The sequence below is a fragment of the Zea mays genome, chromosome 1 (genome assembly GCF_902167145.1).
Source record: "Zea mays cultivar B73 chromosome 1, Zm-B73-REFERENCE-NAM-5.0, whole genome shotgun sequence".
In the NCBI taxonomy this organism is placed as follows: Eukaryota; Viridiplantae; Streptophyta; class Magnoliopsida; order Poales; family Poaceae; genus Zea; species Zea mays.
In genome coordinates, this window is record NC_050096.1 from 126,677,257 (window position 1) to 126,703,945 (window position 26,689).

Here is a 26,689-nt window from a genome sequence, read left to right on the forward strand (position 1 = left end):
AGAACCGAACCTCGGTAAAACAAATCATCGTGTCTCGCTCTTATTTGCTCATGATTTGTTTTGCGCCCTCTCTCTCGGACTCGTTTATATTTCTAACGCTAACCCGGCTTGTAGTTGTGCTTAAGTTTATAAATTTCAGATTCGCCCTATTCACCCCCCTCTAGGCGACTTTCAATTGGTATTAGAGCCCGGTGCTTCATTAGAGCCTAACCGCTCGAAGTGATGTCGGGAGCATCCGCCAAGAGGGATCTCGGGACCAGCGACAAGTCCGCAAGCTCGGGAAGAACACACTCAAGGGAGTCCGCCCACAAGCACAAGGAGGAATCCTCTTCCTCCATCAAGTCCCATCGGATGGGTGACAAGAAGAAGAAAATGAGGAAGGTGGTCTACTACGAGACCGACTCTTTGTCACCCTCCACCTCTGGCTCGGTATCGGCCTCCACCACTTCAAAGCGCCATGAGCGCAAGAAGTATAGTAAGATGCCCCTTCGCTATCCTCGCATTTCTAGACGCACTCCATTACTCTCCGTTCCATTAGGCAAACCACCTATGTTTGAAGGTGAAGATTATTCTATGTGGAGTGATAAAATGAGGCATCACCTAACCTCACTCCACAAAAGCATATGGGATATTGTTGAGTATGGAGTGTAGGTACCAAAGAAGGGAGACAAGGATTACGACTCGGAGGAGGTCAAACAAATCCAACACTTCAACTCCCAAGCCACGACTATACTCCTCGCCTCTCTAAGTCAAGAGGAGTATAATAAGGTGCAAGGGTTGAAGAGCGCAAAGGAGATTTGGGACGTGCTAAAGACCGCGCACGAAGGAGACGAGGTGACCAAGATCACCAAGCGGGAGACGATCGAGGGGGAGCTCGGTCGCTTCCGGCTTCGCCAAGGGGAGGAGCCACAAGATATGTACAACCGGCTCAAGACCTTGGTGAACCAAGTGCGCAACCTCGGGAGCAAAAAATGGGATGACCATGAAATGGTTAAGGTTATTCTAAGATCACTCGTTTTCCTTAACCCTACGCAAGTTCAATTAATTCGTGGTAATCCTAGATATACACTAATGACTCCCGAGGAAGTAATAGAGAACTTTGTGAGCTTTGAATTGATGATTAAAGGCTCAAATAAAATTATCGAGCACGACGGTCTCTCCACGCCCAAAGCACAACCGGTCGCATTCAAGGCGACGGAGGAGAAGGAGGAATCTACATCAAGTAGACCGCCTGTCGACGCCTCCAAGCTCGACAATGAGGAGATGGCGCTCATCATCAAGAGCTTCCGCCAAATCCTCAAACAACGAAAGGGGAAAGATTACAAGCCCCGTTCCAAGAAAGTTTGCTACAAGTGTGATAAGCCCGGTCATTTTATTGCAAAATGTCCACTATCAAGTGACAGTGACAGGGGCAACGGCAAGAAGGGGAGAAGAAAGGAGAAGAAGAGGTATTACAAGAAGAAGGGCGGCGATGCCCATGTTTGCCGGGAATGGGACTCCGACGAGAGCTCCACTGACTCCTCCGACGAGGACGCCGCAAACATCGCCGTCACCAAAGGTCTTCTCTTCCCCAACGTCGGCCACAAGTGTCTCATGGCAAAGGATGGCAAAAATAAGAAGGTGAAATCTAAATCCTCCACTAAGTATGCTTCCTCTAGTGATGAAGATAATTCTAGTGAAAATGAGGAGGATAACTTGCGCACCCTTTTTGCTAACCTAAACATGCAACAAAAGGAAAAACTAAATGAATTAATTAGTGCTATTCATGAGAAGGATGATCTCTTGGACTCTCAAGAGGACTTCCTAATTAAAGAAAATAAGAAGCATGTTAAGGTTAAGAATGCTTATGCTCTAGAAGTAGAAAAATGTGAAAAATTATCTAATGAGCTAAGCACATGTCATGACACTATTACCAACCTTAGAAATGAAAATTCTAGTTTAATTGCTAAGGTTGATTCAAATGTTTGTAATGCTTCAATTCCCAATCTTAGAGATAATAATGATGAATTGCTTGCTAAGATTGAAGAATTAAATGTTTCTCATGCTAGACTTAGAAATGATAATGAAAAATTAATTGCTAAGGCTAAAGAATTAGATGTTTGCAATGCTTCCATTTCTAACCTTAGAAGTGAAAATGACATATTACATGCTAAGGTTGTTGAATTAAAATCTTGCAAACCCTCTACATCTACCGTTGAGCATGTTTCCATTTGCACTAGATGTAGAGACATTAATGTTGATGCTATTCATGATCACCTAGCACTAATTAAGAAACAAAATGATCATATAGCTCAACTTAATGCTAAGATTAGTGAGCATGACTTAGATAATGAAGAATTTAAATTTACTAGAAGCATGCTCTATAGTGGGAGACGCCCTGGCTTCAAGGATGGCATTGGCTTCCAAAAGGGGGACAATGTCAAACTTAATGCCCCTCCTAAAAGATTGTCTAACTTTGTCAAGGGCAAGGCTCCCATGCCTCAGGATAATGAGGGTTACATTTTGTACCCTGCCGGTTATCTCGAGAGTAAGATTAGGAAAATTCATTCTAGGAAGTCTCAGTCTGGCCCTAATCATGCTTTTTTGTATAAGGGTGAGACATCTAGTTATAGGCAATCAACCCGTGCAAAATTGCCTAAAAAGAAAACTCCTATTGCATCAAATGATACTAACATTTCATTTAAAACTTTTGATGCATCTTATGTTTTAACTAACAAATCCGGCAAGGTAGTTGCCAAGTATGTTGGGGGCAAACACAAGGGATCAAAGACTTGTGTTTGGGTACCCAAAGTTCTTGTATCTAATGTCAAAGGACCCAAAACCATTTGGGTACCTAAAATCAAGAACTAAACTTGTTTTGTAGGTTTATGCATCTAGGGGCTCAAGTTGGATCATTGATAGCGGGTGCACAAACCATATGACAGGGGAGAAGAAAATGTTCTCCTCCTATGAGAAAAACCAAGATCCCCAAAGAGCGATCACATTCGGGGATGGAAACCATGGTTTGGTCAAAGGATTGGGTAAAATTGCTATATCTCCTAACTATTCCATTTCCAATGTTTTTCTTGTAGATTCTTTAGATTACAACTTGCTTTCAGTTTCGCAATTATGTAAAATGGGCTACAACTATCTTTTTACAGATATAGGTGTTACTGTCTTTAAAAGAAGTGATGATTCAGTAGCATATAAGGGAGTGTTAGAGGGTCAGCTATACTTGGTAGATTTTGATAGTGCTGAACTCGACACTTGCTTAATTGCTAAGACTAACATGGGCTGGCTCTGGCATCGCCGACTAGCACATGTTGGAATGAAGAATCTTCACAAGCTTCTAAAGGGAGAACACATTTTGGGACTAACAAATGTTCATTTTGAGAAAGACAGGATTTGTAGCGCATGTCAGGCAGGGAAGCAAGTTGGTGTTCATCATCCAAACAAGAACATCATGATGACTGACAGGCCACTCGAGCTCCTACACATAGACCTATTCGGCCCGATAGCTTACATAAGCATCGGCGGGAGTAAGTACTGTCTAGTTATTGTGGATGATTATTCTCGCTTCACTTGGGTGTTCTTTTTAAAGGAAAAATCTCATACCCAAGAGACCTTAAAGGGATTCTTGAGACGGGCTCAAAACGAGTTCAGCTTAAGGATCAAGAAAATTAGAAGCGACAACGGAACAGAGTTCAAGAACTCTCAAATAGAAGGCTTCCTTGAGGAGGAGGGCATCAAGCATGAGTTCTCTTCTCCCTACACGCCACAAAAAAATGGTGTAGTGGAGTGGAAGAATCGAACTCTATTGAATATGGCAAGAACCATGCTTGATGAGTACAAGACTTCGGATCGGTTTTGGGCGGAGGCGGTCAACACCGCTTGCTACGCCATCAACCGGTTGTATCTGCACCGAATCCTCAAGAAGACATCATATGAACTCCTAACCGGTAAAAAGCCCAATGTTTCATATTTTAGAGTCTTTGGTAGCAAATGTTTTATTCTTGTTAAAAGAGGTAGAAAATCTAAATTTGCTCCTAAGACTGTAGAAGGCTTTTTACTAGGATATAATTCAAACACAAGGGCATATAGAGTCTTTAACAAGTCCTCTGGACTAGTTGAAGTTTCTTGTGACATTGTGTTTGATGAGACTAACGTCTCTCAAGTAGAGCAAGTTGATCTTGATGATCTAGGTGATGAAGAGGCTCCATGCGTCATGCTAAGGAACATGTCCATCGAGGATGTGTGTCCTAAGGAATCCGAAGAGCCTCCAAATGCACAAGATCAACCATCTTCCTCCACACAAGCATCTCCACCAACTCAAGATGAGGATAAGGCTCAAATTGATGAAAGGGAAGATCAAGAAGTTGAGCCACCTCACGAGGAGATCAATGATCAAGGGGGAGATGTCCATGATCAAGATGAGGAAGATGAACAAGTTCCAAGACCGCCACGCCCAAGAGTCCACCAAGCAATCCAACGAGATCACCCCGTGAACACCATCCTCGGCGATATTCAAAAGGGGGTAACTACTAGATCTCGTGTTGCTCATTTTTGTGAACATTATTCTTTTGTTTCCTCTATTGAGCCACACAGGGTAGAGGAAGCACTTCAAGATTCGGTTTGGGTGGTGGCGATGCAAGAGGAGCTCAACAACTTCACTAGGAATGAGGTATGGCATTTAGTTCCACGTCCTAATCAAAATGTTGTAGGAACCAAGTGGGTCTTCCGCAACAAGCAAGATGAGCATGGTGTGGTGACAAGGAACAAACCCCGACTTGTGGCCAAGGGATATTCACAAGTCGAAGGTTTGGATTTCGGTGAAACCTATGCATCCGTAGCTAGGCTTGAATCAATTCGCATATTACTTCCCTATGTTACTTACCATGGCTTTAAGCTTTATCAAATGGACGTGAAAAGTGCCTTCCTCAATGGACCAATCAAGGAAGAGGTCTATGTTGAGCAACCTCCCGGCTTTGAAGATAGTGAGTACCCTAACCATGTTTACAAACTCTCTAAGGCGCTTTATGGGCTCAAGCAAGCCCCAAGAGCATGGTATGAATGCCTAAGAGACTTTCTTATCACTAATGGCTTCAAAGTCGGAAAGGCCGATCCTACTTTATTTACTAAAACTCTTGACAATGATTTGTTTGTATGCCAAATTTATGTTGATGATATTATATTTGGGTCTACTAACGAATCTACATGTGAGGAATTTAGTAGGATCATGACACAGAAATTCGAGATGTCTATGATGGGGGAGTTGAAGTATTTATTGGGATTTCAAGTGAAGCAACTCCAAAAGGGCACCTTCATTAGCCAAACGAAGTATATTCAAGACATACTCAACAAGTTTGGGATGAAGGATGCCAAGCCCATCAAGACACCCATGGGAACCAATGGGCATCTCGACATCGACACGGGAGGTAAATCCGTCGATCAAAAGGTATACCGGTCGATGATAGGCTCTTTACTCTATCTATGTGCATCTCGACCGGATATTATGCTTTCCGTATGCATGTGTGCAAGATTCCAAGCCGACCCTAAGGAATCTCACCTTACGGCCGTAAAACGAATCTTGAGATATTTAGTTCATACTCCTAAGTTTGGGCTTTGGTATCCTCGGGGATCCACATTTGATTTAATTGGTTATTCGGATGCCGATTGGGCAGGGTGTAAAATCAATAGAAAGAGCACATCGGGGACTTGCCAGTTCTTGGGAAGATCCCTGGTGTCTTGGGCTTCAAAGAAACAAAATTCCGTAGCTCTTTCTACCGCCGAAGCCGAGTATATTGCCGCAGGCCATTGTTGCGCGCAACTACTTTGGATGAGGCAAACCCTTAGGGACTATGGTTACAAATTAACCAAAGTTCCTCCTTCTATGTGATAATGAGAGTGCAATCCGCATGGCGGATAATCCCGTTGAACATAGCCGCACTAAACACATAGCCATTCAGTATCATTTCTTAAGGGATCACCAACAAAAGGGAGATATCGAGATTGCATACATTAACACTAAGGAACAATTAGCCGATATCTTTACCAAGCCACTAGATGAACAAACTTTTAACAAACTTAGGCATGAGCTAAATATTCTTAATTCTAGGAATTTCTTTTGATGTTTTGCACACATAGCTCATGAATATACCTTTGATCATGTCTCTTTTATATGCTATGACTCATGTATCTTCAAGTGTATTTCAAACCAAGTCATATGTGTATTGAAAGGGAATTGGAGTCTTCGGCGAAGACAAAGGCTTCCACTCCACTCCATAACTCATCCTTCGCCATCGCTCCAAGCAACTCTCCAACTTTGGTATAATCTTCACTCATATTGTGTTCGCCAAGGGGGAGAAAGTAGTTCAAAGGGCTTATATTTCACTCAAGTATCCGTTTTTGGTGATACATGCCAAAGGGGGAGAAAGTATTAGCCCAAAGCAAAAGGACCGCACCACCACCCATTTTCAAAAGGTTTTAAAATGATGAATTTTTCAATTGATATCTTATTATATTCAAAAGGGGGAGAAAGTAGCATTTTCAAAATTGGTATCTTAAAACCCTCTTGAACACTAAGAGGAGGAATTTATTGAGGGAGAGTTTTGTTTAGTCAAAGGAAAAGCATTTGAAACAGGGGGAGAAAATTTCAAATCTTGAAAATGCTTCTCAAAATCTTATTCATTTACCTTTGACTATTTGCAAAAGGACTTTGAAAACAATTTACAAAAGGATTTGCAAAAACAAAACATGTGGTGCAAGCGTAGTCCAAAACGATGAAAATATAAAGAAACAATCCATGCATATCTTATGAGAATTTATATTGGCTCAATTCTAAGTAACCTTTGCACTTACAATTATGCAAACTAGTTCAATTATGCACTTCTATATTTGCTTTGGTTTGTGTTGGCATCAATCACCAAAAAGGGGGAGATTGAAAGGGAATTAGGCTTACACCTCTTTCCTAATTGATTTTGGTGGTTGAATTGCCCAACACAAATAATTGGACTAACTAGTTTGCTCTAGTCTATAAGTTCTACAGGTGCCAAAGGTTCACAATAAGCCAATAAAAAGACCAAGAAAGGGTTCAAACAAAGAGAGCAAAAGACAACCCAAAGGCACCATGGTCTGGCGCACAGGACTGTCCGGTGCACCACCGGACAGTGTCCGGTGCACCAGGGCACTTGACGCTGAACTCGCCACCTTCGGGAAAATCAGAGGGCGCTCCGCTATAATTCACCGGACTGTCCGGTGTGCCAGCGGAGCAACGACTACTTCGCGCGCAACGGTCGACTTCAACGCATTTAATGCACGCCTGCGCGCAGAGGACAGAGCACGCGCAGTTGGCACACCGGACAGTCTACAGGACCTGTCCGGTGCACCACCGGACAGCCCAGAGGCCCCACAAGTCAGAGCTCCAACGGTCGAACCCCAACGGTCTGCTGACGTGGCTGGCGCACCGGACAGTGTCCGGTGGCGCACCAGCCTGTCCAGTGCGTCATGCGACAGCAGCCTTCCAACGACCATATTTTAGTGGTTGGGGCTATAAATACCCCCAATCACCCCACATTCAAAGCATCTAAGTTTTCCACCTTCAACACATTACAAGAGCTATAACATTCAATTCTAGACGCTCTAAAGAGATCAAATCCTCTTCCAAGTCCGGAATCACTCCAAATCAAATAGTGACTAGAGAGAGCGGCATTTGTGTTCATTTGAGCTCTTGCGCTTGGATCGCTTCTTTTCTTTCTCATTCTTGTGATGAAACTCAATTGTAACCAAGGCAAGAGACACCAATTGTGTGGTGGTCCTTGCGGGAACTTTGTGTTCCGTTTGATTGAGAAGAGAAGCTCACTCGGTCTAAGTGACCGTTTGAGAGAGGGAAAGGGTTGAAAGAGACCCGGTCTTTGTGACCACCTCAACGGGGAGTAGGTTTGCAAGAACCGAACCTCGGTAAAACAAATCATCGTGTCTCGCTCTTATTTGCTCACGATTTGTTTTGCGCCCTCTCTCTCGGACTCGTTTATATTTCTAACGCTAACCCGGCTTATAGTTGTGCTTAAGTTTATAAATTTCGGATTCACCGTATTCACCCCCCTCTAGGCGACTTTTAGTGATCAAGTCGAGCCATGATTAATGTTTTAAAAAAATGGATTGATCGTGAAGTCAACCTCAACGGATATCTTCATTGATATTTTCTCAAATCCCCATCATTTTCGTGGACTTGAATTATCTGGTTAGCCACATGTTAACCGTGACAGTATTCGACATCCACACCCGTCTCGTGTACTATGAACTTACCGTGACCAGTTGTTGGTAAACCTCTTTATGTGTGTTTTACCCAAGAGGTTGCATCTGGTTCTGTTTGGGTAAAGTCGCATATCTACCGCTCGCCCAACAGACTCAGATAGTACAATGTCATAAAAAAAGCAAACTGCACACATGGAACCTTATGTGTTCTTCTGGCAGACATTGTCTCTACTAATGGACATTTCTAAATTAGCCTAAGGCGATGCATGTTATGTCCACTAGAGAAACCACATCCTGAGACACTCGCCTTCGCTCCAGACTGTCTTAGGGTTATCGCTGATATGGACATGGGATTACCTGCTTCTCTACTCTTAGAAGTCTTTCATTCTAAATCTTAGGACGAGATTCTTTTAAGGGGGAGGGCTATAACACCCCTGGTGTTTATATTCCGCTCGACAACGAGTATGGATTTAAGCACGTAATATCAGTGGATAAAACGGATGCTAAATTTTAATCATCTTCGTCTATCACGATTTTAATATCGCATCTGTTTCGTCTGTCGCGAGTTCAACATCATCTTTATCTATCCAGGCTCGTCCTAAATTTTCGTGATGTTCGGAACATCGTTGTTCCAAAAATCGGTGCGTCCGGTGATTATTTAAAATTCATCGCTCGCGCGAATAAGAACTCGGAAGCCCGACCAACTCTGATGATTTTATCTCCAAACGGATTTATTTGAACTCGACGACAAAAGTTTAATGTAAAATTTAATCGGATCACACTCGGAATCCAAGGAAAACCAGACAAAGTTTGTCTGATTTCAATTACTCTAACATCGATTAAAATATGGCGACCAAAATCATTTTAATTTAGTTTCCTTACAACTTTCTAAATTCTAGCCTTGAACCCCGGCTGATATTTATGTTTGTATTTAAACTTGTGAGTGCAAAAATAAAAGAAATGAAAATATTTTTCTTTCTCCCGCTGTTCTCTCTCTGCCCTTGAATTTTTTCCGTTGCTCTCGCTCTCTCAGATTTTTTTTGGCCGCGCCGCTCAAGCACCTGAGAAAATTCCCAGCCGTCTCTATCTGTTGTCACCGCCCCTGCTCAGAGTTTTCTGCTCGCGCTGACCGGGATATTTCCTGAAGCCGTTCACGTCCTTATCTTCCCCAACCGCTTTCCTCCAGCCACGCGCAGCGCACCCAGCTTTTCATCTCCTTGCCAAGCTCCCACGGCGCCTAGCCCTGTGCCGAGGCCTCCCAACTCTCTCTCCCTCGGCCGGCGCTCTACCCAATCCCCAAACTCGTCGCGCCCCTGCTCCTCCAGGCTGGCCGCACGCCCATCTTCCTACCGTGCTCGCCTAGCTCGGATCTCTTCGTGCCGGCGCTCTTCCCTTCCATGGCTGCGCCCCCCCCCCCCCCCCCCCCCCCCCCCCCCCCCCTCAGCTCGCCTCCCTCAAACACGCCGCGCTCCTCCCTGCTCGGCCATGGAAGCCGTGCAGTCGACCCCGCCTGAACCCCCTCTGCCGCGTCCCTCTCCCTGACTTGCGAGCTATCCATGGTGTACGGCGGGATGGGGCTCAGGTACATGTACCCCTGCATCACCATGGGGAGATCACCAGGGCCTCTGGTGCCATCGATCTCTTCTACGGCGCACACCTTATCTTCTCCCTCCAGACCCAACTCTCCACCGGCCGTGCTTGCCTGCACTGCTCATGGCCGGTATGCGTTCGCGCCCGCACAGAGCATCTGGAGTTCTGGCACGACGAACGGGGGAAAGAAGCAGCCAGCATCGCTCGCCCAAATCCGGGGAGCACTTGATGTCCGGCCGTCACATCCCCGGTCATGTTCTGGTTTTCCTCTCTTCGCCTCGGTGTCCATGTCCAAGCGCACTCGCCTCGGCCAGCAATGGTGCCGAGTTCCTTCTGTCCAAGCCACACGTTTCCCTCATATCCGTCGCGCCCAGGATCATTTTGGTATGCCTGTCGTTTTCCTGGCTCTCCTCACGCCGATGGTCGCTGCTCCCCAACGTGCCGAAACGTGCCGAGCTCCTCACTGTCGTGCGTCGCTACGGGCTTGCTTCCGGACGCAGCTGTCTCCATCACTTGCGTCAGCTCGCTAGCCCAGCAGCTCTTTACGCCACCATCTTATATTGCTGTCGATCCTACCGTCAAACGTTGTGTGTGGCGTCATCATTGTCCCTGTCCACTCGTTTAGGTTCTCGCCGTGCCATGGCCGCACGGGAAGGCTGGCAGGGGTTGGCCATGGTAGTCAGGCACTGCTATTTTCGTGTGCCACGCTATGGCCGCACCCCCTTCCATGCTGTTGTGTCGTGGTTGTCCCCGTCTCCTTTGTCGTGCATTTTCAACTTCAAGCACTGCTTGCAGCATCGTCGATGTCGCGCCTTCTTTATACTTGACGCGTCAAACTCCTTCCCGTCGTGTGCCACTTGTCCGGTTAAATGTGAGACTTGGCCGTCGACACGCTGGCCGTCTCTTGGGATTCAACGTCGTCATCGCTTCAGCCGCCAGATGCTCGATGAAACGCTTGACCTTCGGAACTGTCATCATTCCAACAGCTTCGCCGTGTCTTGCGTCCCCGCTGGTGAGACTCGCAGTCCTCGCTCTGTTTAATTTCTCATCAGACGCCGATGTGGCTAGCTGTGGATTTATGTGTGTACTAGGTGAGTGTCCGTGCGTTGCAACAGAGACATATAATACATAAGTTACCGTGATATTATATGTCCCCGTTGCAACGCATGGGCACTCATCTAGTAAATAAAAAAATGCAGCTTTAGGGTGCCCTGGAGGCCTGGAGTGATCCAGAGAGGTATTTAAAGAATAATAAGTAATCATAATGTCAAATTAGTCCTACTACGACCAACATCTCCTTTCTCTACGAAACTGGAATACACGCATGAACCAGCTAATTTTATGGCACTAATGTAACAATAAACAAGGTGGCAACAGATCGCAACACCAGCATTCAACCACAGATGGGTTCTGCTAAGTCAGCTTGACATCATGTATCTGCTCAAATGAAATCCTATTTCCTCAACAGAACTGACATAAACCATGCACAATAAACAAAATACATGAAATCAAAGAAAACAAGATAAATTTTGGGGCAAGGAATTCCTGAAAGACCACAAATCACGGACCTAGTGATATCAAGGAATATCACCGGTGAAGAGGCGCCACAGTCAACAAAACTGAACTAAAAATGATTTCATATCTACATATCAGGATGACCCAAATGGTGCACGCACAAACAGCTGACCATGAAGCGTGACAACAGCGGATGTTTGGTGAGGATTGATTCTTGATGGCAAGTTGACCACCTGAGATAAAAAAAATCACTACATGTTAAATTGAATTCACAAATGTGTTTCTGATAGTGAAGCTGGCAGCCTACCACCTTCTTGAACGGAGTGATCCCCCAAGGATTATTAGGCTGCTCTGGATCCCCTGTGATAACCAGACGTCCAGCAGGATCTGATTGAACATGCACCTGCCACCATGAGAACGAAAAATTAGCAATCTCCTCTATGGCATGGCCTCATTTGATAAGAAAAATTCAATCTGCTCTGGGAGTGCGAGAATGTTCACCAACATCATGCGAGGTCAGAATTTGCAATGCATATGTACCCATTGTAAAATGCATTTAAAGCTGCCGCTCTCTGCATAACTGAATGGCGGACTCGGTTATAGAAATAACGATCATAGATGAAACAGCAAAGCTCGAGTTCAGTTCGTTGAAGCTCGGTAATGCATATCTATCACCAGACGACAGCAATGCTATAAGGTTGAATCTTGGAGAGGAAAATGAACTCTCAATGGAATCATTAGATTTCAAAAAAGACATCAATCAAAATTCAAGTTCTGGGCCTAGACCTGTTTTCTTTGCTGTGCGTCTGAATGTGCCTTTTTCTGGAGCTTTAACAATAGATTTGCAGCAGAAATAAGAATGGCATAAAAAATAGATACATAATCATAACAAGACTGTACTGTCGCTAGTAAGTAAACCAATCATACTTAATTTCCTTAGAAGTTTCAAGTCTGAGAAAAGGTTCTAGAGCTGCATACCTCACAGAAAGTGTGTTTTTCACATCCTTTAAAGGAGCACGAAGGCCAGTGGCACGGGGGCCGGGGTATCTGAAAGATGATATCAATGCAGCAAACTTATCCATTGATTTTTATGCAATTCCACTGTATGTATTCACATGGGAAACATTGCATCCAAATCTTCCTTCAGTTCTAAATAATAATAACATAATAATAATGGGTTCCTTGTAGGCGATGAGCAGCTTATCAGATGACCTGTATCCAGACTTGTCAAACGATGATAGGAATGCAGATTGTTTGTCCTTATCCAGCAAAGCATAGGAGATAGCATTTCTGGAATTTTAGTTCTGCCCCCTTATCAGAGTCTTCTTAGATATCTGGATGCAATCAACATAAAAGCGATGATATGTGTTAACAAATGGCTATACCGAAGATTAAGGAAAGAACCACAAGGTAATAGATATTACTATGCATTCAGACGAACAAGAAATCATGTGTTTCTGCTCTATAATTTGGCTTTTGAAAACAGGAGATATACCTCAGACAGGACTGCTTCAAGCTGCCCCTTGGCTTTGTTTGACCCGAAAACACCAATGATGTATACTGGAGTCTTCTCTCCACAGATTTCCTCAAAGTTGGAAGCTGTGAGCAGAGGAATCTTCTTGATTTCTTCCCATTGACCGGAAGGTTTCTTATTAGCTAGATTCGATAATAACTTCTTATTCTTCTTCTCAAAACTATCTAGCAGTGTCTTCAATTCCTTGACACCAGATCTGAGATCTTTCACCGAAATGCCATCCTTCAGAAGGAGCTCCTCACCATTCACGGTTCGGCCAATTACAGTTGGGAGATTCTTCACGCCAAGACTTTTGAGCAGAGGATGGGAAACATCGTGAACCTAAATATGCACAGCAGTTTCCCATGTTACATACTTCCGTTGATGTTGTTTATCGAGTCCTAAAAAGAGTTAGCCCCTGATTGTTCACCAGTATGGTAATTGGTAAAAGTTCGCTATTTTAATGGGAGCTCAATCATCTACACCCTTTGTTTTAAATTGTAGGACATTTTAGCTTCGTCCTAAGTCAAATTTCTTTAACTTTTAACTAAATTTTTTTAAAAAATTATCTACAATATCAAACAGATACGCTATAAAAATATGGCATGGTGTATATGATAGTAATTTTTATAAACTTACTCAAAGCTAGAAAAAATGACTGAGGATAAAACTAAAACGACTCATAATTAGGAATAGAGCGAGTAAATATGATATTACCTATGCTACCTTGATCATGTCTAAATATGATATCTAAATCACAGAGCAATAATATAAACAAACATATAATCTAAATATTTATGAACAACGTCGATAAATTGAAAAGACCATATGTATCATTCAAAAAAATAATGGAACTTTCAAGCATACCTTCCATTGGGCGAGACATCTTTATCACCCTTATTGTAGTGTAGAGCTGCCACGGGTTTTCTTCCAGGATCTTGTAACTGTTGCCTCAGCGACATTGAATAGACTGCACAGCCCACAACAGAAATGAAAATGAAGATCCCATACTTATGCACAGTCAAGTTTGAAGTATAGAGATATAAGTCGAGTGTCTAGTTAGACTGCTGTTCAGTAAATCGAGAGGTGTCAGGCACCCAATTCTATGGAAAATGTAAATTTTTAGGATCTTAAGTGTGGGGTATACATTGCTATATAAACTATGGAAGGCAAAGAGATCGGTCATCATATTACTGCTTTCAAGAAAAACTTTGAAATTTTTTGGATGATATCATTACTATTTTCTGCTTTTGAGAAAACAAACAGAAGCCTGTTTAGAAAGAAGAGACCGCATGCTAGAACGAAAACAAAGAAAACAGAAGAAACCCAATGCTGTCAGTCCGGAGTATTGAATTTACCTCTTTCCTGATCCGATCAAGCTCGTCGGCGCTACATCCAATGATCTTCTCTGCATGCTCGTTGAACACGGACACCCAAGCCTCACCAGTGGGATCGGAGACCTTGATCACCATGATGTATCTGAAGGACGCAGAGAAACAATCAGATTTGGCACCAAATAGATAACGGTAACATCCTTGTGCTAACGGCTTTTACCTCAGCGAGCACTCAGAGTATAAATGAAGATGATGATAAAAATGGCAACTCTTCAAATATTCTAATATCACATACTTGCCAATGTACATATACCAAGGAATTAAAAAGAGCAAAATATTTCTGCGATCAGAACTACTTTACTTTTGCAAGAATGAACAAGAAGTTCCTGGTGGAACGTGACTCACCAGAATGGAGTCAAATGGACGAGTCTTCAGGCCACAAGGGGCCTTGATGGTGTTTCCATGCATAGGATCAGTAATCCATGTGACAATCAGTCCAGCATTGCGAACAACACGGATGAGATGAGGCTACTTCACCCTCATGTTCTCTGCCCCCATCCTTGTAATTATGGTGATCCTTCTAGGTTTGTTTGAAGGGTTCATAATCTTAATCAGCTTCACCAACTCACTGAGGTTCATTTTGTCGCTCACCTAAATTCCACAAATTGCATGTAAATTTGACAGTCAGGATCACAGGACAAGTATGGTGCCTAGATTGCACTTAACAAATAGAAAAAAAGGATTTAAAGCTGACCTTTATGCCCAGAGGGTTGGCAACACCACGGAGGAATTCAACATGAGCTCCATCGAGTTGTGAGTGCGCTCACCAACCCACAACATGTGGGTCGAACAATCATAGAAAAGGCCACTGGTGGAATCCTCACGGGTAAGAGCCTGCTCGTAGGGTAAGAGAAGGCACTCATGCGAGGTCCAGAAGTCAGTAGTCGTCATTATCGGGTGGTCGACTGTAAGCCCTGCTGCAGTCATGAACCCAAGAGCCTCATCCACCCTATGGGCCAATTCACGGTACGTATATGGCATGCCAATGAAAATATCGAACATCAGATTATGATATATATATTTAACCATTTGCAGACACACAATTTTAATTCAACCAAAATTAGATAAATATTTCATGTAATAATGTAGCAATAATATATGATTAGCTAAACTATTCCTGTATCTCTGGTTACAAATTGTTGCTTTACATGTGCCCTTCTGACTGAGACTTGTGAGAACTTTGGTGAGGCAATAATTTTCTAGGAAAAGCCAAATACTAAGTCCACAAAATATCATAAAGTACATAGATTAAACAATATAGACCATATTGTCGTGACTAAACCAAAACCTTAAACGGAAAGAAAGACTGTATGCATTAAATATGATCAATAAAGGAATTACATGGTCAGATTAGCAGTGGCATGTTTTATTGACTGACAATAATACTTTCTCATAGTACCTTGTTTACACACAAAAGAATCAATATATGCAACAAGGATATGCACCCAAAGACAATGATGCCCTGCTAGCAGCTTCTGCGAAAGAAGGGGACATGTAAAGGGAAAGATCCGACATGTTCTACTACAACTACTTGTACCCAACTTCATACTACTGACCTATTATGGTCCAAATGAGCCACATGATTTTTACACCATTGACGACCAACAAACGAATAAGAACCACAAAAAATGCTGAGCACTATTGCTCTATTTTAAGAATGGTTTTAGTTGAATCCATATGTTAAACTTTCATCAAAATGTTCAATAACTAAGAATAGTTACTTCCACTTTGAAATTATCACCAAAAGAGGCGGATCTGTGCTATCACTGGCAACCTATATTGCATAACTTTTTCTTCATCGTACCATCGTGATAACGAGATATGTTTTTCGTTCTGACATGACAGCGACTTGACAACCTTCTACACCAACATCGCTACTGAAAAAATCATAGGAAAGGAGACTGAATTTTCTCACCTATCACCTTGCTCGTGGTGATCCATGAAATCGAGGTTCCACTGAGTGACGCGCTGCATGGCAGCGTACCCTCCGGTGGCGAACGCGCGGAGCAGGTTGAGTGTCGCCACCGACTGTGCATAGGCGCGGATCATCCTCTGCGGGTCCGGCACGCGGCTCTTCTCGGTGAAGTCGTCGCCGTTGACGTTGTCGCCCCTGTAGCTCGGTAGCTTAACGCCGTCCTTCTCCTCGAACGGCTCGGACCTTGGCTTGGCGAACTGGCCAGCCATCCTCCCCACCTACCACGCACAGCAAAGTCGGGTCAGATCTAGCGAATCGGCACACCTGGTGACCGGAATTAGGTGGTGGATTTGATGTGTCGGTGGGTACCTTGACGACCAGCACCTGGCCACCGAACATGAGCACGACGCCCATCTGGAGCAGGATGCGGAAGGTGTCACGGATGTTGTTGGCATGGAACTCCTGCGGAAGGTGTCACGAATGTTGTTGGCGTGGAACTCCTTGAAACTCTCGGCGCAGTTGTCGCTCTGGAGGACAAAGGCGCGGCCCATGGCGGCCTCGGCCATTCGCTCCTCGAGGTGGCGCGCCTCTCCGGCGAGCACCACCGGCGGGAACGTCTCGATGGTCTTCAGCACCGCGTCCAGCTCCTCCGCGTTCGGGTACTCGGGAGCTGCAACGCCTTCTTCGACCTCCAGCTGTCAACCACCCACTTCCCGGGCGCCGCCGGCTTCTTCTCCGGTGTGGCCACCGCCGAGGAGGACGACTTGGCGCCTGCGGCCGCGGGGACCACGGGCCCGTTGTTCTTGGACGGGTCAGCTACGTGGATGGTGGAGATGGTACGCCTCTTCAGCGGGAGGAACGCGGCCGCGCGGCGCGGCTACGATGCCGCGCCACCGGACACGGCCGTGGTGGCTGCGGCGGAGTTGGTGGCCAGCGCCATTGCGATTTGCGAGCGAGGGGTGCTAGATGGGTAGGTAGAAAGGTAGCAGTAGATGGGGAGGAGTCGTGCTGTGCAGGGCGTTTCCTATGAGGAAATGGAGGTGGCGAGGGCGGGGATTGCAGGAGGATGGCGTTGATGGCGGCCTCGGCAACGGGCGGTGCTGATATCGCGTAGTGGTCCGATCCGATGGCGGGCGTTGATGGCGGAGATCCTCGGCAGAACAGTGCACCAAAAGCTTTTGTGAACGTCTACATTAGCTTCTTATGTAGTAGTAGAGATATGTGTTTGCGTGGAGGTCCCTATTCGCTATCCACCTATTGCGCGATGAAAGGCTCAAACTGGGCATCGTTGTCAATCTCGCGGTGTCAAGTCGGATTTAGGTAATAGTAGCAAATTCGTTACTTCCGCATTTGGTCGGATGAATTTAGTTAAACATGTTAGTTGTGTCGTTTCTCTTGTCGACAACGTGTGCGTTGTGGTCATAAGAATAATGTCTATTGAAATGTTCGAGTCACTTGCTGTGATAGGGTCGTGTGTACGGTCAAATGCCTTAGTTACTTGTGATGCTATAGTCGTGTTTGAATTATCAATTTGTGAGGAGTGGTTAAATGAATAATAAGTCTAGTGTCTCGCTCATATAGCTGATAAATACAATCGTGGTTATATTAAATGATTATTAAAATGCATCGCAGGTAGTATGTGGTGGATGCATATGTCGAATAGGTTTAAATTGGCTCTTTGCTGAGGATGAGGAGAATTAATAGCGTGAAGAATTGCTTTAGTAATCCAAACGAATATCCGATAAGGCTGTGGTCGTTGATTTTGTAGGATATTTTGGTGGTCAAACCTGAAATGTTTGATTAATTGTTGACATGTAAAATAGGTGAGGTGTGAAATAAAATTAAAATAGTTCTTTGTGAGTGATGTGGTATAATTTATAAAGCGAGGGATAAGTGTAGAATTTGATTAATTAGCTGATAAGTTGTGTTTAGGTTAATTATATTAAATGTGTATAGTTTGTTGTTTCGTGATATTTGTGTTAGATTCGGTTAATCTAGAGAAGCGTAATTGAAAGGGAATTAGGCTTACACCTAGTTCCTAAATAATTTTGGTGGTTGAATTTCCCAACACAAATAATTGGACTAACTAGTTTGCTCTAGTGTATAAGTTATACAGGTGCCAAAGGATCACAACAAGCCAATTAAAAAGACCAATGTTGGGTTCAAAGTAGAGAGCTAAGGGCCAACCGAAGGCACCTCTGGTCTGGTACACCGGACTGTGTCCGGTGCACCACCGGACAGTGTCCGGTGCACCAGAGGACTCAAACTCAAACTCTTCGTCTTCGGAAATTTCCGGAGGCACTCCGCTATAATTCACCGGACTGTCCGGTGTACACCGGACAGTGTCCGGTGCTCCAAGGAAGAGCGGCCTCAGGAACTCGCCTGCTTCGGGAAACCACAGCGGCTGCTCCGCTATAATTCACCAGACATGTCCGGTGTACACCGGACTGTCCGGTGTAACTACGGGGCAACGGCTATTTCGGCGCCAACGGCTACCTGCAGCGCATTTATTGCGCGCCAGCGCGCGCAGAAGTCAGGCACGCCCATACTGGCGCACCGGACACTCAACAGTACATGTCCGGTGCGCCACCGGACATCCAGGCGGGCCCAGAAGACAGAGCTCCAACGGTCGAATCCCAACGGGTTTGGTGACGTGGCTGGTGCACCGGACATGTCCGGTGCACCATACGACAGACAGCCCCACCAAACGGCTAGTTTGGTGGTTGGGGCTATAAATACCCCCAACCACCCACCATTCATTGCATCCAAGTTTTTCCACTTCTCAACCACTTACAAGAGCTAGGCATTCAATTCTAGACACACCAAAGAGATCAAATCCTCTCCAATTCCACACAAGGCTTTAGTGATTAGCGAGAGAGATTTGCCGTGTTCTTTTGAGCTCTTGCGCTTGGATTGCTTCTTTTCTTTCTCACTTGTTCTTGTGATCAAAACTCCATTGTAATCAAGGCAAGAGGCACCAATTGTGTGGTGGCCCTTGCGGGGAAGTTTTGTTCCCGGTTTTGATTTGAGAAGAGAAGCTCACTCGGTCGGAAGGACCGTTTGAGAGAGGGAAAGGGTTGAAAGAAACCCGGTCGTTGTGACCACCTCAACGGGGAGTAGGTTTGCGAGAATCGAACCTCGGTAAAACAAATCCTTGTGTCACACTCCTTATTTGCTTAAGATTTGTTTTGCACCCTCTCTCGCAGACTCGGTTTTATTTCTAACGCTAACCCGGCTTGTAGTTGTGTTTATATTTGTAAATTTCAGTTTCGCCCTATTCACCCCCCCTCTAGGCGACTATCAATTGGTATCAGAGCCCGGTACTTCATTAGAGCCTAACCGCTCGAAGTGATGTCGGGAGATCACGCCAAGAAGGAGATGGAGACCGGCGAAAAGCCCACTACAAGCCACGGGAAGACTTCATCGGAAGAGTCCCGCAACAAGAGGAAGGAGAAGAAGGACTCCTCCAAAGGGAAGGAGAAGAAATCTTCTTCGCACAAAGAGAAGAAGGAGAAATCTTCTTCCCACAAGCCGCATCGGAGTGGGGACAAGAAAAAGTGGATGAGGAAAGTGGTCTACTACGAGACCAATTCTTCATCAACATCCACCTCCGGCTCCGACGCGGCGTCCGTCACTTCTAAGCGCCAAGAGCGCAAAAAGTATAGTAAGATTCCTCTACGCTACCCTCGCATTTCTAAACATACACCTTTACTTTCCGTCCCATTAGGCAAACCACCAACATTTGATGGTGAAGATTACGCTAGGTGGAGTGATTTAATGCAATTTCATCTAACCTCACTCCACAAAAGTATATGGGATGTTGTTGAGTTTGGTGCACAGGTACCATCCATAGGGGATGAAGACTATGATGAAGATGAGGTAGCCCAAATCGAGCACTTCAACTCCCAAGCCACAACCATACTCCTTGCCTCTCTAAGTAGAGAGGAATATAACAAGGTACAAGGGTTGAAGAGTGCGAAGGAGATTTGGGACTTACTCAAGACCGCGCACGAGGGTGATGAACTCACCAAGATCACCAAGCGGGAAACGATCGAGGGGGAGCTCGGTCGCTTCCGTCTTCGCCAAGGGGAGGAGCCACAAGATATGTACAACCGGCTCAAAACCTTGGTGAATCAAGTGCGCAACCTCGGGAGCAAGAAATGGGATGACCACGAGGTGGTTAAGGTTATTCTTAGATCACTCATTTTCCTTAACCCTACTCAAGTTCAATTAATTCATGGTAATCCAAGATATACACTAATGACTCCCGAGGAAGTAATTGGGAATTTTGTGAGCTTTGAGTATATGGTCAAGGGCTCAAAGAAGATCAACGAGCTAGATGATCCCTCCACATCCGCGGCACAACCAGTCGCATTTAAAGCGACGGAGGAGAAGAAGGAGGAGTCTACATCGAGTAGACAACCAATCGACGCCTCAAAGCTCGACAACGAGGAGATGGCGCTTGTCATCAAAAGCTTTCGGCAAATCCTCAAGCAAAGGAGGGGGAAGGATTACAAGCCCCGCTCCAAGAAGGTTTGCTACAAGTGTGGTAAGCCCGGTCACTTTATAGCTAAATGTCCAATTTCTAGTGACAGTGACAGGGGTGATGACAAGAAGGGAAGAAGAAAGGAGAAGAAGAGGTACTACAAGAAGAAGGGCGGCGATGCCCATGTTTGTCGGGAGTGGGACTCCGACGAAAGCTCTAGCGACTCCTCCTCCGACGAGGACGCCGCCAACATCGCCGTCACCAAGGGTCTTCTCTTCCCCAACGTCGGCCACAAGTGCCTCATGGCAAAGGACGGCAAGAAAAAGAAGGTTAAATCTAAATCCTCCACTAGATATGAGTCTTCTAGTGATGATAATGCTAGTGATGAGGAAGATAATTTGCGTACCCTTTTTGCCAACCTTAACATGGAACAAAAGGAAAAACTAAATGAACTAATTAGTGCCATCCATGAGAAGGATGATCTCTTGGACTCCCAAGAGGACTTCCTAATCAAGGAAAATAAAAAACATGTTAAGGTTAAAAATGCTTATGCTCTAGAAATAGAAAAATGTCAAAAACTATCTAGTGAGCTAAGCACATGCCATGACACTATTGCCAACCTTAGAAATGAAAATGCTAATTTAATTGCTAAGGTTGATTCTCATGTTTGTAATGTTTCAACTCCCAATCCTAAAGATGATAATGTTGAATTACTTGCTAGGATTGATAAGTTAAATGTTTCTATTGCTAGCCTTAGGATTGAAAATGAAAAATTGCTTGCTAAGGCTAAAGATTTTGATGTTTGCAATATTACTATTTCTAACCTTAGAAGTGAAAATGACATATTACATGCTAAGGTTATAGAATTAAAATCTTGCAAACCCTCTACATCTATTGTTGAGCATGTTTCTATTTGTGCTAGATGTAGAGATATTGATATTAATGCTATTCATGATCACATGGCTTTAATTAAACAACAAAATGATCATATAGCAAAATTAGATGCTAAAATTGCCGAGCATAACTTAGAGAATGAAAAATTTAAATTTGCTCGTCGTATGCTTTATAATGGGAGACGCCCTGGCATTAAGGATGGCATTGGCTTCCAACAGGGAGGCAATGTCAAACTTAGTGCCCCTCCTAAGAAATTGTCCAACTTTATTAAGGGCAAGGCTCCCATGCCTCAGGATAACGAGGGTTACATTTTATACCCTGCCGGTTATCCCGAGGACAAAATTATGAGAATTCATTCTAGGAAGTCTCACTCTGGTTCTAACCATGCTTTTATGTATAAGAGTGAGACATCTAGCTCTAGGCAACCAACCCGTGCTAAGTTGCCTAAGAAGAAAACTCCTAGTGCATCAAATGATCATGACATTTCATTCAAAACTTTTGATGCATCATATGTTTTAACTAACAAATCCGGCAAGGTAGTTGCCAAGTTTGTTGGGGGCAAACACAAGGGCTCCAAGACTTGTGTTTGGGTACCCAAAGTTCTCGTTTCTAATGCCAAAGGACCCAAAACCGTTTGGGTACCTAAAGTCAAGAACTAAACTTGTTTTGTAGGTTTATGCATCCGGGGGCTCAAGTTGGATCATCGATAGCGGGTGCACAAACCACATGACAGGGGAGAAGAAGATGTTCTCCTCCTACGAGAAAAACCAGGATCCCCAACGAGCTATCACATTCGGGGATGGAAATCAAGGTTTGGTCAAAGGTTTGGGTAAAATATCTATATCCCCTGACCATTCCATTTCCAATGTTTTTCTTGTTGATTCATTAGATTACAATTTGCTTTCCGTATCTCAATTATGCAAAATGGGCTACAACTGTCTCTTTACTGATGTAGGTGTCACTGTCTTTAGAAGAAGTGATGATTCAATAGCATTTAAGGGTGTGCTAGAGGGTCAACTATACTTGGTAGATTTTGATAGAGCTGAACTCGACACATGCTTAATTGCTAAGACTAACATGGGCTGGCTCTGGCATCGCCGACTAGCACATGTTGGGATGAAGAATCTTCATAAGCTTCTAAAGGGAGAGCACATTTTAGGACTAACCAATGTTCATTTTGAGAAAGACAGGGTTTGTAGCGCATGCCAAGCAGGAAAGCAAGTTGGTGCCCATCATCCACACAAGAACATCATGACGACCGACAGGCCGCTTGAACTACTCCACATGGATCTATTCGGCCCGATTGCTTACATAAGCATCGGCGGGAGTAAGTATTGTCTTGTAATAGTGGATGATTATTCTCGCTTCACTTGGGTATTCTTTTTGCAGGAAAAATCTCAAACCCAAGAAACCTTAAAGGGATTCTTGAGACGAGCTCAAAACGAGTTCGGCTTAAGGATCAAGAAAATTAGAAGCGACAACGGGACGGAGTTCAAGAACTCTCAAATCGAAGGCTTCCTTGAGGAGGAGGGCATCAAGCATGAGTTCTCTTCTCCCTACACGCCACAACAAAATGGTGTAGTGGAGAGGAAGAATAGAACTCTATTGGACATGGCAAGAACCATGCTTGATGAGTACAAGACTTCAGATCGGTTTTGGGCCGAGGCGGTCAACACCGCCTGCTACGCCATCAACCGGTTATATCTACACCGAATCCTCAAGAAGACGTCTTATGAACTCCTAACCGGTAAAAAGCCCAATATTTCATATTTTAGAGTCTTTGGTAGCAAATGCTTTATTCTTATTAAAAGAGGTAGAAAATCTAAATTTGCTCCTAAGACTGTAGAAGGCTTTTTACTAGGATATGATTCAAACACAAGGGCATATAGAGTCTTTAACAAGTCCACTGGACAAGTTGAAGTTTCTTGTGACGTTGTGTTTGATGAGACTAACGACTCTCAAGTAGAGCAAGTTGATCTTGATGAGATAGGTGATGAAGAGGCTCCGTGCATCGCGCTAAGGAACATGTCCATTGGGGATGTGTGTCCTAAAGAATCCAAAGAGCCTCCTAATGCACAAGGTCAACCATCCTCCTCCACGCAAGCATCTCCACCAACTCAAAATGAGGATGAAGCTCAAGTTGATGAAATAGAAGATCAAGCAAATGAGCCACCTCAAGACGACGACAATGATCAAGGGGGAGATACAAATGATCAAGACAAGGAGGATGAAGAACAAAGGCCGCCACACCCAAGAGTCCACCAAGCAATCCAACGAGATCACCCCGTCGACACCATCCTCGGCGATATTCATAAGGGGGTAACCACTAGATCTCGTGTTGCACATTTTTGTGAGCATTACTCTTTTGTTTCCTCTATTGAGCCACACAGGGTAGAGGAAGCACTACAAGATTCAGATTGGGTGGTGGCGATGCAAGAGGAACTCAACAACTTCACTAGGAATGAGGTATGGCATTTAGTTCCACGTCCTAACCAAAATGTTGTAGGAACCAAATGGGTCTTCCGCAACAAGCAGGATGAGCATGGTGTGGTGACAAGGAACAAAGCTCGACTTGTGGCCAAAGGATACTCCCAAGTCGAATGTTTGGATTTCGGTGAAACTTATGCACCCGTAGCTAGGCTTGAGTCAATTCGCATATTATTGGCCTATGCTACTTACCATGGCTTTAAGCTTTATCAAATGGACGTGAAAAGTGCCTTCCTCAATGGACCAATCAAGGAAGAGGTCTATGTTGAGCAACCTACCGGCTTTGAAGATAGTGAGTACCCTAACCATGTGTATAAACTCTCTAAGGCGCTTTATGGGCTCAAGCAAGCCCCAAGAGCATGGTATGAATGCCTTAGGGATTTTCTTATCACTAATGGATTCAAAGTCGGCAAGGCCGATCCTACTTTATTCACTAAAACTCTTGAAAATGACTTGTTTGTATGCCAAATTTATGTTGATGATATTATATTTGGGTCTACTAACGAGTCTACATGTGAAGAGTTTAGTAGGATCATGACACAAAAATTCGAGATGTCTATGATGGGGGAGTTGAAGTATTTCTTAGGATTTCAAGTGAAGCAACTCCAAGAGGGCACCTTCCTAAGCCAAACAAAGTACACTCAAGATATTCTAAGCAAGTTTGGAACGAAGGATGCCAAACCCATCAAGACACCCATGGGAACCAATGGGCATCTCGACCTCGACGAAGGAGGTAAATCCGTCGATCAAAAGGTATACCAGTCCATGATAGGTTCTTTGCTATATTTATGTGCATCTCGACCGGATATTATGCTTTCTGTTTGCATGTGTGCAAGATTCCAAGCCGACCCTAAGGAAGCTCACCTTACGGCCGTAAAACGAATCTTGAGATATTTGGCTTACACTCCTAAGTTTGGGCTTTGGTATCCTAGGGGATCCACATTTGATTTGATTGGTTATTCGGATGCTGATTGGGCGGGGTGTAAAATCAATAGAAAGAGCACATCAGGGACTTGCCAGTTCTTGGGAAGATCCTTGGTGTCTTGGGCTTCAAAGAAGCAAAATTCGGTCGCTCTTTCCACCGTCGAAGCCGAGTACATTGCCGCAGGCCATTGTTGCGCGCAATTGCTTTGGATGAGGCAAACCCTGCGGGACTACGGTTACAAATTGACCAAAGTCCCTTTGCTATGTCATAATGAGAGTGCAATCAAGATGGCGGATAATCCCGTCGAGCATAGCCGCACTAAACACATAGCCATTCGGTATCATTTTCTTAGGGATCACCAACAAAAGGGAGATATCGAGATTTCATACATTAATACTAAAGATCAATTAGCCGATATCTTTACCAAGCCTCTTGATGAACAAACTTTTAACAAACTTAGGCATGAGCTCAATATTCTTGATTCGCGCAATTTCTTTTGCTAAATTGCACACATAGCTCATTTGTATACCTTTGATCATGTCTCTTTCATATGCTATGACTAATGTGTTTTTCAAGTCTATTTCAAACCAAGTCATAGGTGTATTGAAAGGGAATTGGAGTCTTCGGCGAAGACAAAGGCTTCCACTCCGTAACTCATCCTTCGCCGTCACTCCAAGCAACTCTCCATTCTTGGGGGAGAAAGCATGAGCACCAAGCAAAAGGACTTCGTCTTTGGTATAATCTTCACTCATTTATTTATGACCAAAGGGGGAGGCAGTTCTAAGAAGGGCTCTAATGACTCCGTTTTTGGCGATTCATGCCAAAGGGGGAGAAAATATTAGCCCAAAGCAAAAGGACCGCACCACCACCTAATTTCAAAATTGGAGATTTTCAATTGGTAAATTTCAAATTGGTATCTTATTGTGTTCAAAAGGGGGAGAAAGTAGTATTTCAAAAATGATATATCAAAATCCTCTTGAACACTAAGAGGAGGATCTCATTTAGGGGGAGTTTTGTTTAGTCAAAGGAAAAGCATTTGAAACAGGGGGAGAAAATTTCAAATCTTGAAAATGCTTAGTAAAATCTTATTCATTTACCTTTGACTATTTGCAAAAGAACTTTGAAAAGGATTTACAAAAAGAATTTGCAAAAACAAAATCTGTGGTGCAAGCGTGGTCCAAAATGTTAAAAATGAAGAAACAATCCATGCATATCTTGTAAGTATTTATATTGGCTCAATTCCAAGCAACCTTTGCACTTACATTATGCAAACTAGTTCAATTATACACTTCTATATTTGCTTTGGTTTGTGTTGGCATCAATCACCAAAAAGGGGGAGATTGAAAGGGAATTAGGCTTACACCTAGTTCCTAAATAATTTTGGTGGTTGAATTGCCCAACACAAATAATTGGACTAACTAGTTTGCTCTAGTGTATAAGTTATACAGGTGCCAAAGCTTCACAACAAGCCAATTAAAAAGACCAATGTTGGGTTCAAAGTAGAGAGCTACGGGCCAACCGAAGGCACCTCTGGTCTGGTACACCGGACTGTCCGGTGTACACCGGACTGTGTCCGGTGCACCACCGGACAGTGTCTGGTGCACCAGAGGACTCCAACTCAAACTCTTCGTCTTCGGGAATTTCCGGAGGCACTCCTATAATTCACCGGACTGTCCGGTGTACACCGGACAGTGTCCGGTGCTCCAAGGAAGAGCGGCCTCAGGAACTCGCCTGCTTC

General features: G+C 44.2%; 1 protein-coding gene, 1 long non-coding RNA gene and 1 pseudogene across 2 annotated transcripts; 1 reads left to right on the plus strand and 2 right to left on the minus strand.

Moving 5' to 3' along the window:
• The first annotated feature begins 9,776 nt into the window (after positions 1–9,776).
• LOC109943445 (uncharacterized) lies at positions 9,777–11,302 on the plus strand. The gene has a single exon (XM_020546475.2). The coding sequence runs from the start codon at positions 9,946–9,948 to the stop codon at positions 10,861–10,863; it is 918 nt and encodes a 305-aa protein (XP_020402064.1). The 5' UTR covers positions 9,777–9,945; the 3' UTR covers positions 10,864–11,302.
• Positions 11,303–11,391: 89 nt separating this feature from the next.
• On the minus strand, positions 11,392–12,732 carry LOC103638460 (uncharacterized). The gene is made up of 3 exons (XR_002266208.1): positions 11,839–12,732; positions 11,648–11,740; positions 11,392–11,570 (listed from the first exon to the last, which is right to left on the minus strand). It is a non-coding gene; the product is annotated as an uncharacterized lncRNA (long non-coding RNA).
• A 1,794-nt stretch (positions 12,733–14,526) lies between these two features.
• Positions 14,527–17,173, minus strand: LOC103638470 (phospho-2-dehydro-3-deoxyheptonate aldolase 2, chloroplastic-like; annotated as a pseudogene).
• Between the last annotated feature and the right edge of the window lie 9,516 nt (positions 17,174–26,689).